The sequence below is a fragment of the Scyliorhinus torazame genome, chromosome 4, assembly GCF_047496885.1.
Source record: "Scyliorhinus torazame isolate Kashiwa2021f chromosome 4, sScyTor2.1, whole genome shotgun sequence".
In the NCBI taxonomy this organism is placed as follows: Eukaryota; Metazoa; Chordata; class Chondrichthyes; order Carcharhiniformes; family Scyliorhinidae; genus Scyliorhinus; species Scyliorhinus torazame.
Window position 1 is genome coordinate 4,382,120 of NC_092710.1, and position 14,901 is coordinate 4,397,020.

The 14,901-nt window shown below is 52.5% G+C and overlaps 1 protein-coding gene across 1 annotated transcript in view; it reads left to right on the forward strand.

The window, feature by feature from the left end:
* Positions 1 to 14,901, forward strand: part of LOC140410102 (plasma protease C1 inhibitor-like) — a 78,036-nt gene that overhangs the window by 33,959 nt on the left and 29,176 nt on the right. Inside the window, exon 4 of the mRNA XM_072498041.1 lies at positions 11,787 to 11,929. Within this exon, the coding sequence (XP_072354142.1) occupies positions 11,787 to 11,929 (143 nt within the window). The remainder of the gene's footprint in view (positions 1 to 11,786; positions 11,930 to 14,901) is intronic.

The window sequence follows — 14,901 nt, forward strand, 5'->3', positions numbered from 1 at the left end:
TTAAAGAGGGAGTCTCTCCGTCAGGGACCCTGTTTGAAGAGGGAGTCTCTCAGTCAGGGACCCTGTTTAAAGAGGGAGTCTCTCCGTCAGGGACCCTGTTTAAAGGGGAGTCTCTCCGTCAGGGATCCTGTTTAAAGAGGGAGTCTCTCTGTCAGGGACCCTGTTTAAAGAGGGAGTCTCCCCATCAGGGATCCTGTTTAAAGAGGGAGTCTCTCCGTCAGGGACCCTGTTTAAAGAGGGAGTCTCTCCGTCAGGGAACCTGTTTAAAGAGGGAGTCTCTCCGTCAGGGACCCTGTTTAAAGAGGGAGTCTCTCCGTCAGGGACCCTGTTTGACGAGGGAGTCTCACCGTCAGGGACCCTGTTTAAAGAGGGAGTCTCTCCGTCAGGGACCCTGTTTGAAGAGGGAGTCTCTCCGTCAGGGACCCTGTTTAAAGAGGGAGTCCCTCCGTCAGGGACCCTGTTTGAAGCGGGAGTCTCTCCGTCAGGGACCCTGTTTAAAGAGGGAGTCTCTCCGTCAGGGACCCTGTTTAAAGAGGGAGTCTCACTGTCGGGGACCCTGTTTAAAGAGGGAGTCTCTTCATCAGGGACCCTGTTTAAAGAGGGAGTTCTCCGTCAGGGACCCTGTTTAAAGAGGGAGTCTCTTCGTCAGGGACCCTGTTTAAAGAGGGAGTCTCTCCGTCAGGGACCCTGTTTAAAGAGGGAGTCGCTCCATCAGGGACCCTGTTAGAAGAGGGAGTCGTTCCGTCAGGGACAGTGTTTAAAGAGGGAGTCTCCCCGTCAGGGACCCTGTTTAAAGAGGGAGTCTCTCCGTCAGGGACCCTGTTTAAAGAGGGAGTCTGTACGTCAGGGACCCTGTTTAAAGAGGGAGTCTCTCCGTCAGGGACCCTGTTTAAAGAGGGAGTCTCTCCGTCAGGGACCCTGTTTAAAGAGGGAGTCTCTCCGTCAGGGACCCTGTTTAAAGAGGGATTCTCTCCGTCAGGGACCCTGTTTAAAAAGGGAGTCACTCCGTCAGGGACCCTGTTTAAAGAGGGAGACTCTCCGTCAGGGACCCTGTTTAAAAAGGGAGTCACTCCGTCAGGGACCCTGTTTGAAGAGGGTGTCTCTCCGTCAGGGACCCTGTTTAAAGAGGGAGTCTCTCTGTCAGTGACCCTGTTTAAAGAGGGAGTCTCTCCGTCAGGGACAGTGTTTAAAGAGGGAGTCTCTCCGTCAGGGACAGTGTTTATAGAGGGAGTCTCTCCGTCAGGGACCCTGTTTAAAGAGGGAGTCTCTCCGTCATGGACCCTGTTTAAAGACTGAGTCTCTCCGTCAGGGACCCTGTTTAAAGAGGAGGTCTCACCGTCAGGGACCCTGTTTAAAGAGGGAGTCTCTCCGTCAAGGACCCTGTTTAAAGAGGGAGTCTCTCCGTCAGGGATCCTGTTTAAAGAGGGAGTCTCTCCGTCAAGGAGCCTGTTTAAAGAGGGAGTCTCTCCGTCAGGGATCCTGTTTAAAGAGGGAGTCTCTCTGTCAGGGACCCTGTTTAAAGGGGAGTCTCTCCGTTAGGGACCCTGTTTAAAGAGGGAGTCTCTCCGTCAGGGACCCTGTTTAAAGAGGGAGTCTCTCCGTCAGGGACCCTGTTTAAAGAGGGAGCCTCTCCGTCAGGGACCCTGTTTAAAGGGGGGTCTCTCCGTCAGGGACCCTGTTTAAAGAGGGAGTCTCCCTGTCAGGGACTCTGTTTAAAGAGGGAGTCTCTCCATCAGGGATCCTGTGTAAAGAGGGAGTCTCTCCGTCAGGGACCCTGTTTAAAGAGGGAGTCTCTCCGTCAGGGACCCTGTTTAAAGAGGGAGTCTCTCCGTCAGGGGCCCTGTTTAAAGAGGGAGTCTCTCCGTCAGGGAACCTGTTTAAAGAGGGAGTCTCTCTGTCAGGGACCCTGTTTAAAGGGGAGTCTCTCCGTCAGGGACCCTGTTTAAAGAGGGAGTCTCTCCGTCAGGGACCCTGTTTAAAGGGGAGTCTCTCCGTCAGCGACCCTGTTTAAAGAGGGTGTCTCTCTGTCAGGGACCCTGTTTAAAGGGGAGTCTCTCCGTCAGGGACCCTGTTTAAAGAGGGAGTCTCTCCGTCAGGGACCCTGTTTAAAGAGGGAGTCTCTCCGTCAGGGACCCTGTTTAAAGAGGGAGTCTCTCCGTCAGGGACCCTGTTTAAAGAGGGAGTCTCTCCGTCAGGGACCCTGTTTCAAGAGGGAGTCTCTCTGTCAGGGAGCCTGTTTAAAGAGGGAGTCACTCCGTCAGGGACCCTTTTTAAAGAGGGAGTCTCTCTGTCGGGGACCCTGTTTAAAGAGTGAGTCTCTCCGTCAGGGACCCTGTTTAAAGAGGGAGTTCTCCGTCAGGGACCCTGTTTAAAGAGGGAGTCTCTCCGTCAGGGACCCTGTTTAAAGATGGAGTCTTTCCGTCAGGGACCCTGTTTAAAGAGGGAGTCTCTCCGTCAGGGACCCTGTTTAAAGAGGGAGTCTCTCCGTCAGGGACACTGTTTAAAGAGGGAGTCTCTCCGTCAGGGACCCTGTTTAAAGAGGGAGTCTCTCAGTCAGGGACCTGTTTAAAGAGGGAGTCTCTCCATCAGGGACCCTGTTTAAAGAGGGAGTCTCTCCGTCAGGGACCCTGTTTAAAGAGGGAGTCTCTCCGTCAGGGACCCTGTTTAAAGAGGGAGTCGCTCCGTCAGGGACCCTGTTTAAAGAGGGAGTCTCTCCGTCAGGGACCCTGTTTAAAGAGGGAGTCGCTCCGTCAGGGACCCTGTTTAAAGAGGGAGTCTCTCTGTCAGTGACCCTATTTGAAGAGGGAGTCTCTCCGTCAGGGACAGTGTTTAAAGAGGGAGTCTCTCCGTCAGGGACAGTGTTTATAGAGGAAGTCTCTCCGTCAGGGACCCTGTTTAAAGAGGGAGTCTCTCCGTCAAGGACCCTGTTTAAAGACTGAGTCTCTCCGTCAGGGACCCTGTTTAAAGAGGAGGTCTCACCGTCAGGGACCCTGTTTAAAGAGGGAGTCTCTCCGTCAAGGACCCTGTTTAAAGAGGGAGTCTCTCCGTCAGGGACCCTGTTTAAAGAGGGATTCTCTCCGTCAGGGACCCTGTTTAAAAAGGGAGTCACTCCGTCAGGGACCCTGTTTAAAGAGGGAGACTCTCCGTCAGGGACCCTGTTTAAAAAGGGAGTCACTCCGTCAGGGACCCTGTTTAAAGAGGGAGTCTCTCCGTCAAGGACCCTGTTTAAAGAGGGAGTCTCTCCGTCAGGGACCCTGTTTAAAGAGGGAGTCTCTCCGTCAGGGACCCTGTTTAAAGAGGGAGTCTCTCCGTCAGGGACCCTGTTTAAAGGGGAGTCTCTCCGTCAGGGACCCTGTTTAAAGAGGGAGTCTCCCCGTCAGGGACCCTGTTTAAAGAGGGAGTCTCTCCGTCAGGGGCCCTGTTTAAAGAGGGAGTCTCTCCGTCAGGGGCCCTGTTTAAAGAGGGAGTCTCTCCGTCAGGGACCCTGTTTGAAGAGGGAGTCTCTCTGTCAGGGACCCTGTTTAAAGAGGGAGTCTCTCCGTCAGGGACCCTGTTTAAAGGGGAGTCTCTCCGTCAGGGACCCTGTTTAAAGACGGAGTCTCTCCGTCAGGGGCCCTGTTTAAAGAGGGAGTCTCTCCGTCAGGGACCCTGTTTAAAGAGGGAGTCTCTCCGTCAGGGACCCTGTTTCAAGAGGGAGTCTCTCTGTCAGGGAGCCTGTTTAAAGAGGGAGTCACTCCGTCAGGGACCCTTTTTAAAGAGGGAGTCTCTCTGTCGGGGACCCTGTTTAAAGAGTGAGTCTCTCCGTCAGGGACCCTGTTTAAAGAGGGAGTTCTCCGTCAGGGACCCTGTTTAAAGAGGGAGTCTCTCCGTCAGGGACCCTGTTTAAAGATGGAGTCTTTCCGTCAGGGACCCTGTTTAAAGAGGGAGTCTCTCCGTCAGGGACCCTGTTTAAAGAGGGAGTCTCTCAGTCAGGGACCTGTTTAAAGAGGGAGTCTCTCCATCAGGGACCCTGTTTAAAGAGGGAGTCTCTCCGTCAGGGACCCTGTTTAAAGAGGGAGTCTCTCCGTCAGGGACCCTGTTTAAAGAGGGAGTCGCTCCGTCAGGGACCCTGTTTAAAGAGGGAGTCTCTCCGTCAGGGACCCTGTTTAAAGAGGGAGTCGCTCCGTCAGGGACCCTGTTTAAAGAGGGAGTCTCTCTGTCAGTGACCCTATTTGAAGAGGGAGTCTCTCCGTCAGGGACAGTGTTTAAAGAGGGAGTCTCTCCGTCAGGGACAGTGTTTATAGAGTAGTCTCTCCGTCAGGGACCCTGTTTAAAGAGGGAGTCTCTCCGTCAAGGACCCTGTTTAAAGACTGAGTCTCTCCGTCAGGGACCCTGTTTAAAGAGGAGGTCTCACCGTCAGGGACCCTGTTTAAAGAGGGAGTCTCTCCGTCAAGGACCCTGTTTAAAGAGGGAGTCTCTCCGTCAGGGACCCTGTTTAAAGAGGGATTCTCTCCGTCAGGGACCCTGTTTAAAAAGGGAGTCACTCCGTCAGGGACCCTGTTTAAAGAGGGAGACTCTCCGTCAGGGACCCTGTTTAAAAAGGGAGTCACTCCGTCAGGGACCCTGTTTAAAGAGGGAGTCTCTCCGTCAAGGACCCTGTTTAAAGAGGGAGTCTCTCCGTCAGGGACCCTGTTTAAAGAGGGAGTCTCTCCGTCAGGGACCCTGTTTAAAGAGGGAGTCTCTCCGTCAGGGACCCTGTTTAAAGGGGAGTCTCTCCGTCAGGGACCCTGTTAAAAGAGGGAGTCTCCCCGTCAGGGACCCTGTTTAAAGAGGGAGTCTCTCCGTCAGGGGCCCTGTTTAAAGAGGGAGTCTCTCCGTCAGGGGCCCTGTTTAAAGAGGGAGTCTCTCCGTCAGGGACCCTGTTTGAAGAGGGAGTCTCTCAGTCAGGGACCCTGTTTAAAGAGGGAGTCTCTCCGTCAGGGACCCTGTTTAAAGGGGAGTCTCTCCGTCAGGGATCCTGTTTAAAGAGGGAGTCTCTCTGTCAGGGACCCTGTTTAAAGAGGGAGTCTCCCCATCAGGGATCCTGTTTAAAGAGGGAGTCTCTCCGTCAGGGACCCTGTTTAAAGAGGGAGTCTCTCCGTCAGGGAACCTGTTTAAAGAGGGAGTCTCTCCGTCAGGGACCCTGTTTAAAGAGGGAGTCTCTCCGTCAGGGACCCTGTTTGACGAGGGAGTCTCACCGTCAGGGACCCTGTTTAAAGAGGGAGTCTCTCCGTCAGGGACCCTGTTTGAAGAGGGAGTCTCTCCGTCAGGGACCCTGTTTAAAGAGGGAGTCTCTCCGTCAGGGACCCTGTTTGAAGCGGGAGTCTCTCCGTCAGGGACCCTGTTTAAAGAGGGAGTCTCTCCGTCAGGGACCCTGTTTAAAGAGGGAGTCTCACTGTCGGGGACCCTGTTTAAAGAGGGAGTCTCTTCATCAGGGACCCTGTTTAAAGAGGGAGTTCTCCGTCAGGGACCCTGTTTAAAGAGGGAGTCTCTTCGTCAGGGACCCTGTTTAAAGAGGGAGTCTCTCCGTCAGGGACCCTGTTTAAAGAGGGAGTCGCTCCATCAGGGACCCTGTTAGAAGAGGGAGTCGTTCCGTCAGGGACAGTGTTTAAAGAGGGAGTCTCCCCGTCAGGGACCCTGTTTAAAGAGGGAGTCTCTCCGTCAGGGACCCTGTTTAAAGAGGGAGTCTGTACGTCAGGGACCCTGTTTAAAGAGGGAGTCTCTCCGTCAGGGACCCTGTTTAAAGAGGGAGTCTCTCCGTCAGGGACCCTGTTTAAAGAGGGAGTCTCTCCGTCAGGGACCCTGTTTAAAGAGGGATTCTCTCCGTCAGGGACCCTGTTTAAAAAGGGAGTCACTCCGTCAGGGACCCTGTTTAAAGAGGGAGACTCTCCGTCAGGGACCCTGTTTAAAAAGGGAGTCACTCCGTCAGGGACCCTGTTTGAAGAGGGTGTCTCTCCGTCAGGGACCCTGTTTAAAGAGGGAGTCTCTCTGTCAGTGACCCTGTTTAAAGAGGGAGTCTCTCCGTCAGGGACAGTGTTTAAAGAGGGAGTCTCTCCGTCAGGGACAGTGTTTATAGAGGGAGTCTCTCCGTCAGGGACCCTGTTTAAAGAGGGAGTCTCTCCGTCATGGACCCTGTTTAAAGACTGAGTCTCTCCGTCAGGGACCCTGTTTAAAGAGGAGGTCTCACCGTCAGGGACCCTGTTTAAAGAGGGAGTCTCTCCGTCAAGGACCCTGTTTAAAGAGGGAGTCTCTCCGTCAGGGATCCTGTTTAAAGAGGGAGTCTCTCCGTCAAGGAGCCTGTTTAAAGAGGGAGTCTCTCCGTCAGGGATCCTGTTTAAAGAGGGAGTCTCTCTGTCAGGGACCCTGTTTAAAGGGGAGTCTCTCCGTTAGGGACCCTGTTTAAAGAGGGAGTCTCTCCGTCAGGGACCCTGTTTAAAGAGGGAGTCTCTCCGTCAGGGACCCTGTTTAAAGAGGGAGCCTCTCCGTCAGGGACCCTGTTTAAAGGGGGGTCTCTCCGTCAGGGACCCTGTTTAAAGAGGGAGTCTCCCTGTCAGGGACTCTGTTTAAAGAGGGAGTCTCTCCATCAGGGATCCTGTGTAAAGAGGGAGTCTCTCCGTCAGGGACCCTGTTTAAAGAGGGAGTCTCTCCGTCAGGGACCCTGTTTAAAGAGGGAGTCTCTCCGTCAGGGGCCCTGTTTAAAGAGGGAGTCTCTCCGTCAGGGAACCTGTTTAAAGAGGGAGTCTCTCTGTCAGGGACCCTGTTTAAAGGGGAGTCTCTCCGTCAGGGACCCTGTTTAAAGAGGGAGTCTCTCCGTCAGGGACCCTGTTTAAAGGGGAGTCTCTCCGTCAGCGACCCTGTTTAAAGAGGGTGTCTCTCTGTCAGGGACCCTGTTTAAAGGGGAGTCTCTCCGTCAGGGACCCTGTTTAAAGAGGGAGTCTCTCCGTCAGGGACCCTGTTTAAAGAGGGAGTCTCTCCGTCAGGGACCCTGTTTAAAGAGGGAGTCTCTCCGTCAGGGACCCTGTTTAAAGAGGGAGTCTCTCCGTCAGGGACCCTGTTTCAAGAGGGAGTCTCTCTGTCAGGGAGCCTGTTTAAAGAGGGAGTCACTCCGTCAGGGACCCTTTTTAAAGAGGGAGTCTCTCTGTCGGGGACCCTGTTTAAAGAGTGAGTCTCTCCGTCAGGGACCCTGTTTAAAGAGGGAGTTCTCCGTCAGGGACCCTGTTTAAAGAGGGAGTCTCTCCGTCAGGGACCCTGTTTAAAGATGGAGTCTTTCCGTCAGGGACCCTGTTTAAAGAGGGAGTCTCTCCGTCAGGGACCCTGTTTAAAGAGGGAGTCTCTCAGTCAGGGACCTGTTTAAAGAGGGAGTCTCTCCATCAGGGACCCTGTTTAAAGAGGGAGTCTCTCCGTCAGGGACCCTGTTTAAAGAGGGAGTCTCTCCGTCAGGGACCCTGTTTAAAGAGGGAGTCGCTCCGTCAGGGACCCTGTTTAAAGAGGGAGTCTCTCCGTCAGGGACCCTGTTTAAAGAGGGAGTCGCTCCGTCAGGGACCCTGTTTAAAGAGGGAGTCTCTCTGTCAGTGACCCTATTTGAAGAGGGAGTCTCTCCGTCAGGGACAGTGTTTAAAGAGGGAGTCTCTCCGTCAGGGACAGTGTTTATAGAGGAAGTCTCTCCGTCAGGGACCCTGTTTAAAGAGGGAGTCTCTCCGTCAAGGACCCTGTTTAAAGACTGAGTCTCTCCGTCAGGGACCCTGTTTAAAGAGGAGGTCTCACCGTCAGGGACCCTGTTTAAAGAGGGAGTCTCTCCGTCAAGGACCCTGTTTAAAGAGGGAGTCTCTCCGTCAGGGACCCTGTTTAAAGAGGGATTCTCTCCGTCAGGGACCCTGTTTAAAAAGGGAGTCACTCCGTCAGGGACCCTGTTTAAAGAGGGAGACTCTCCGTCAGGGACCCTGTTTAAAAAGGGAGTCACTCCGTCAGGGACCCTGTTTAAAGAGGGAGTCTCTCCGTCAAGGACCCTGTTTAAAGAGGGAGTCTCTCCGTCAGGGACCCTGTTTAAAGAGGGAGTCTCTCCGTCAGGGACCCTGTTTAAAGAGGGAGTCTCTCCGTCAGGGACCCTGTTTAAAGGGGAGTCTCTCCGTCAGGGACCCTGTTTAAAGAGGGAGTCTCCCCGTCAGGGACCCTGTTTAAAGAGGGAGTCTCTCCGTCAGGGGCCCTGTTTAAAGAGGGAGTCTCTCCGTCAGGGGCCCTGTTTAAAGAGGGAGTCTCTCCGTCAGGGACCCTGTTTGAAGAGGGAGTCTCTCTGTCAGGGACCCTGTTTAAAGAGGGAGTCTCTCCGTCAGGGACCCTGTTTAAAGGGGAGTCTCTCCGTCAGGGACCCTGTTTAAAGACGGAGTCTCTCCGTCAGGGGCCCTGTTTAAAGAGGGAGTCTCTCCGTCAGGGACCCTGTTTAAAGAGGGAGTCTCTCCGTCAGGGACCCTGTTTAAAGAGGGAGTCTCTCCATCAGGGACCCTGTTTAAAGAGGGAGTCGTTCCGTCAGGGACCCTGTTTAAAGAGAGAGTCGCTCCGTCAGGGACCCTGTTTAAAGAGGGAGTCTCTCCGTCAGGGATCCTGTTTAAAGAGGGAGTCTCTCTGTCAGGGACCCTGTTTAAAGAGGGAGTCTCCCCGTCAGGGATCCTGTTTAAAGAGGGAGTCTCTCCGTCAGGGACCCTGTTTAAAGAGGGAGTCTCTCCGTCAGGGAACCTGTTTAAAGAGGGAGTCTCTCCGTCAGGGACCCTGTTTAAAGAGGGAGTCTCTCCGTCAGGGACCCTGTTTGACGAGGGAGTCTCACCGTCAGGGACCCTGTTTAAAGAGGGAGTCTCTCCGTCAGGGACCCTGTTTGAAGAGGGAGTCTCTCCGTCAGGGACCCTGTTTAAAGAGGGAGTCTCTCCGTCAGGGACCCTGTTTGAAGCGGGAGTCTCTCCGTCAGGGACCCTGTTTAAAGAGGGAGTCTCTCCGTCAGGGACCCTGTTTAAAGAGGGAGTCTCACTGTCGGGGACCCTGTTTAAAGAGGGAGTCTCTTCGTCAGGGACCCTGTTTAAAGAGGGAGTTCTCCGTCAGGGACCCTGTTTAAAGAGGGAGTCTCTTCGTCAGGGACCCTGTTTAAAGAGGGAGTCTCTCCGTCAGGGACCCTGTTTAAAGAGGGAGTCGCTCCATCAGGGACCCTGTTAGAAGAAGGAGTCGTTCCGTCAGGGACAGTGTTTAAAGAGGGAGTCTCCCCGTCAGGGACCCTGTTTAAAGAGGGAGTCTCTCCGTCAGGGACCCTGTTTAAAGAGGGAGTCTGTACGTCAGGGACCCTGTTTAAAGAGGGAGTCTCTCCGTCAGGGACCCTGTTTAAAGAGGGAGTCTCTCCGTCAGGGACCCTGTTTAAAGAGGGAGTCTCTCTGTCAGTGACCCTATTTGAAGAGGGAGTCTCTCCGTCAGGGACAGTGTTTAAAGAGAGAGTCTCTCCGTCAGGGACAGTGTTTATAGAGGGAGTCTCTCCGTCAGGGACCCTGTTTAAAGAGGGAGTCTCTCCGTCAAGGACCCTGTTTAAAGACTGAGTCTCTCCGTCAGGGACCCTGTTTAAAGAGGAGGTCTCACCGTCAGGGACCCTGTTTAAAGAGGGAGTCTCTCCGTCAAGGACCCTGTTTAAAGAGGGAGTCTCTCCGTCAGGGACCCTGTTTAAAGAGGGAGTCTCTCCGTCAGGGACCCTGTTTAAAAAGGGAGTCACTCCGTCAGGGACCCTGTTTAAAGAGGGAGACTCTCCGTCAGGGACCCTGTTTAAAAAGGGAGTCACTCCGTCAGGGACCCTGTTTGAAGAGGGTGTCTCTCCGTCAGGGACCCTGTTTAAAGAGGGAGTCTCTCTGTCAGTGACCCTATTTGAAGAGGGAGTCTCTCCGTCAGGGACAGTGTTTAAAGAGGGAGTCTCTCCGTCAGGGACAGTGTTTATAGAGGGAGTCTCTCCGTCAGGGACCCTGTTTAAAGAGGGAGTCTCTCCGTCATGGACCCTGTTTAAAGACTGAGTCTCTCCGTCAGGGACCCTGTTTAAAGAGGAGGTCTCACCGTCAGGGACCCTGTTTAAAGAGGGAGTCTCTCCGTCAAGGACCCTGTTTAAAGAGGGAGTCTCTCCGTCAGGGATCCTGTTTAAAGAGGGAGTCTCTCCGTCAAGGACCCTGTTTAAAGAGGGAGTCTCTCCGTCAGGGATCCTGTTTAAAGAGGGAGTCTCTCCGTCAAGGACCCTGTTTAAAGAGGGAGTCTCTCCGTCAAGGACCCTGTTTAAAGAGGGAGTCGCTCCGTCAGGGACCCTGTTTAAAGAGGGAGTCTCTCCGTCAGGGACCCTGTTTAAAGAGGGATTCTCTCCGTCAGGGACCCTGTTTAAAAAGGGAGTCACTCCGTCAGGGACCCTGTTTAAAGAGGGAGACTCTCCGTCAGGGACCCTGTTTAAAAAGGGAGTCTCCCCGTCAGGGACCCTGTTTAAAGAGGGAGTCTCTCCGTCAGGGACCCTGTTTAAAGAGGGAGTCTCTCCGTCAGGGACAGTGTTTAAAGAGGGAGTCTCTCTGTCAGGGACCCTGTTTAAAGAGGGAGTCTCTCCGTCAGGGACAGTGTTTAAAGAGGGAGTCTCTCCGTCAGGGGCCCTGTTTAAAGAGGGAGTCTCTCCGTCAGGGACCCTGTTTGAAGAGGGAGTCTCTCTGTCAGGGACCCTGTTTAAAGAGGGAGTCTCTCCGTCAGGGACCCTGTTTAAAGGGGAGTCTCTCCGTCAGGGACCCTGTTTAAAGACGGAGTCTCTCCGTCAGGGGCCCTGTTTAAAGAGGGAGTCTCTCCGTCAGGGACCCTGTTTAAAGAGGGAGTCTCTCCGTCAGGGACCCTGTTTAAAGAGGGAGTCACTCCATCAGGGACCCTATTTAAAGAGGGAGTCGTTCCGTCAGGGACCCTGTTTAAAGAGGGAGTCGCTCCGTCAGGGACCCTGTTTAAAGAGGGAGTCTCTCCGTCAGGGATCCTGTTTAAAGAGGGAGTCTCTCTGTCAGGGACCCTGTTTAAAGAGGGAGTCTCCCCGTCAGGGATCCTGTTTAAAGAGGGAGTCTCTCCGTCAGGGACCCTGTTTAAAGAGGGAGTCTCTCCGTCAGGGAACCTGTTTAAAGAGGGAGTCTCTCCGTCAGGGACCCTGTTTAAAGAGGGAGTCTCTCCGTCAGGGACCCTGTTTGACGAGGGAGTCTCACCGTCAGGGACCCTGTTTAAAGAGGGAGTCTCTCCGTCAGGGACCCTGTTTGAAGAGGGAGTCTCTCCGTCAGGGACCCTGTTTAAAGAGGGAGTCTCTCCGTCAGGGACCCTGTTTAAAGAGGGAGTCTCTCCGTCCGGGACCCTGTTTAAAGAGGGAGTCTCTCCGTCAGGGACCCTGTTTAAAGAGGGAGTCTCTCCGTCAGGGACCCTGAGGTTTTCCAGAATGTGGGATGTGTTAGTGCTGCCGGAGGGTTTTGGAAAGGTGGAGTTGTCAGGGGCGAAGGGGCCTGAACGAGTATTAAGCAAGAGTTGAGCTGAAGGCGGGTCCAGAGCGGGGGGTGGGGGGGGGGGGGGGGAGTGGGGGGGGGGGCGGGGGGGCTGGTGCGGCCTGACGCGGGTAGAAACTGCCCGGACCCCTGGGCATTCGGGCACGGTTTGGGAGCGAGGGAGCTGGCCAGCCTCAGGGTGAGTAGGCCCCAGGCCTCCCGACGGTCTGGCTAATCAGCTCCTGCAGGAATGCGCGTCCCCTTTTGCCTGCACAGGTACCTGGAAAGCCAAGTTTAACAAGAAGGACACCAGTGTGGAACACTTCTGGGTCACCAGGGACAAAAAGGTGGAGGTGGAAATGCTTCAGCAAAGCACGTACCCGCTGGCATCGTTATATCGACCGGAATTGAACATCAAGGTAAGGGAAATGGCGACGAGGACTGACAATGCTGCGCCCACAAGGGAATGCTGGGAAATTTATATTGACTGTTTTCACCGAGTTCCCCCCATTGGCTCCCCTTCCCTGGCTAACAACAGATATTGAAATGATTTCTCCAGCCGGTTCTGCAGACTAATGTCTGCTGTCCACCCGTTAATGTCAGCCGAGATCCGTCAATAAACAGGATTGTTGGATTACTATTGAACCAGATTTGTCAAATCGAAAGGCAAAGTTTATTAACATACAGGGCAGGTCAGAAGCTGGGAATGCTGCGGAGAGTAACTCACCTCCTGACCCCCCCCCTCCCCCCCCACCGACGCACAGTGTCAGCCGTGTGTCCCATCTACAAGATGCACAGCAGCAACTCACCGAGGCTCCTCAGGCAGCACCTTCCAAACCCACGCCCACCTCCATCGAGAAGGACAAGAGCAGCAGATACCTGGGAACCCCCCCCCACCTGGAGGCTCCCCTCCGAGTCACTCCCCACCCAGACTGGGAAATATATCGGCTGTTCCTTCACTGTCGCCGGGGCAACATCCTGGAACCCCCTCTCCAACAGCACAGTGGGTGTACCTACACCTCAGGGACGGCAGCGGTTCGAGAAGGCAGCTCACCCCCACCGACCCGAGGGGCAATTAGGGATGGGCAACAAACGCTGGTCTAACCAGGGACGCCCACATCCCGGGAATGAATTTTTATAAAGTATGAAACATGTAAGTAGATAGTTACTGCACAATCACTCACAAACATACTAACACACACACACTAACACACTCACACACTCACTCACAAACACACTAACACACACACACTAACACACACACACTCACTCACACACTCACTAACACACACACACTAACACACTCACACACTCACTCACACACTCACTAACACACATTCACACACTCACTCACAAACACACTAACACACACTCACACACTCACTCACAAACACACTAACACACACTCACACACTCACTCACAAAGACACTAACACACACACACTAACACACTCACACACTCACTCACAAACACACTAACACACACTCACACACTCACTCACAAACACACTAACACACACATACTAACACACTCACACACTCACTCACAAACACACTAACACACACTCACTCACAAACACACTAACACACACTCACACAGTCACTCACAAACACACTAACACACACTCACACACTCACACACTCACTCACAAACACACTAACACACACTCACACACTCACTCACACACTCACTCACAAACACACTAGCACACACTCACACACACACTCACACACTCACTCACACACTCACTCACACACTAACACACTCACTCACAAACACACTAACACACACATACTAACACACTCACACACTCACTCACAAACACACTAACACACACACACTAACACACTCACACACTCACTCACAAACACACTAACACACACACACACTCACACACTCACTCACAAACACACTAACACACACACACTAACACACTCACAGACTCACTCACAAACACACTAACACACTCACACTAACACACTCACACACTCACACACTCACTCACTCACTCACACACTCACTCACACACTCACACACTCACTCAAACACTCACTCACACACTCACTCACAAACACACTAACACACTCACACACTCACTCACACACTCACTCACACACTCACACACTCACTCACACACTCACTCACAAACACACTAACACACACACTAACACACTCACACACTCACTAACACACTCACACACTAACACACTCACACACTCACTCACAAACACACAAACACACACACGCTAACACACTCACACACTCACTCACAAACACACTAACACACTCACACACTCACTCACAAACACACCAACACACTCACACACTCACTCACAAACACACTAACACACACACACTAACACACTCACACTAGCACACTCACACACTCACTCACACACTCACTCACTCACACACTCACTCACAAACACACGAACACACACACACACTCACTCACAAACACACTCACATACTCATTCACAAACACACTAACACACACACACTAACACACACACACTAACACACTCACACACTCACTCACACACTCACTCACAAACACACTATCGAACTCACACACTCACACACAAACACACTAACACACACACACACTCACTCACAAACACACTAACACACTCACACTCACTCACAAACACACTAACACATACACACTCACTCACAAACACACTAACACACTCACACACAAACACACTCACACACTCAGTCACAAACACACTAACACACACACACAAACACACTAACACACACACACTCACTCACAAACACGCTAACACACACATACTAACACACTCACACACTCACTCACAAACACACTAACACACACACACACTAACACACTCACACACTCGCTCACACACTCACACACAAACACACTAACACACTCACACACTCACTCACAAACACACTAACACACACACACACTCACAAACACACTAACACACTCACACACTCACTCACAAACACACTAACACACACACACTAACACACTCACACACTCACTCACAAACACACTAACACACACACACTAACACACACATACTAACACACTCACACACTCACTCACAAACACACTAACACACACATACTAACACACTCACACACTCACTCACAAACACACTAACACACACATACTAACACACTCACACACTCACTCACAAACACACTAACACACACATACTGACACACTCACACACTCACTCAGAAACACACTAACACACTCACTCACACACTCACTCACAAACACACTAACTCACTCAAACACTCACTCACAAACACACTAACACACACATACTAACACACTCACACACTCACTCACAAACACACTAACACACGCACACTAACACACTCACACACTCACTCACAAACACACTAACA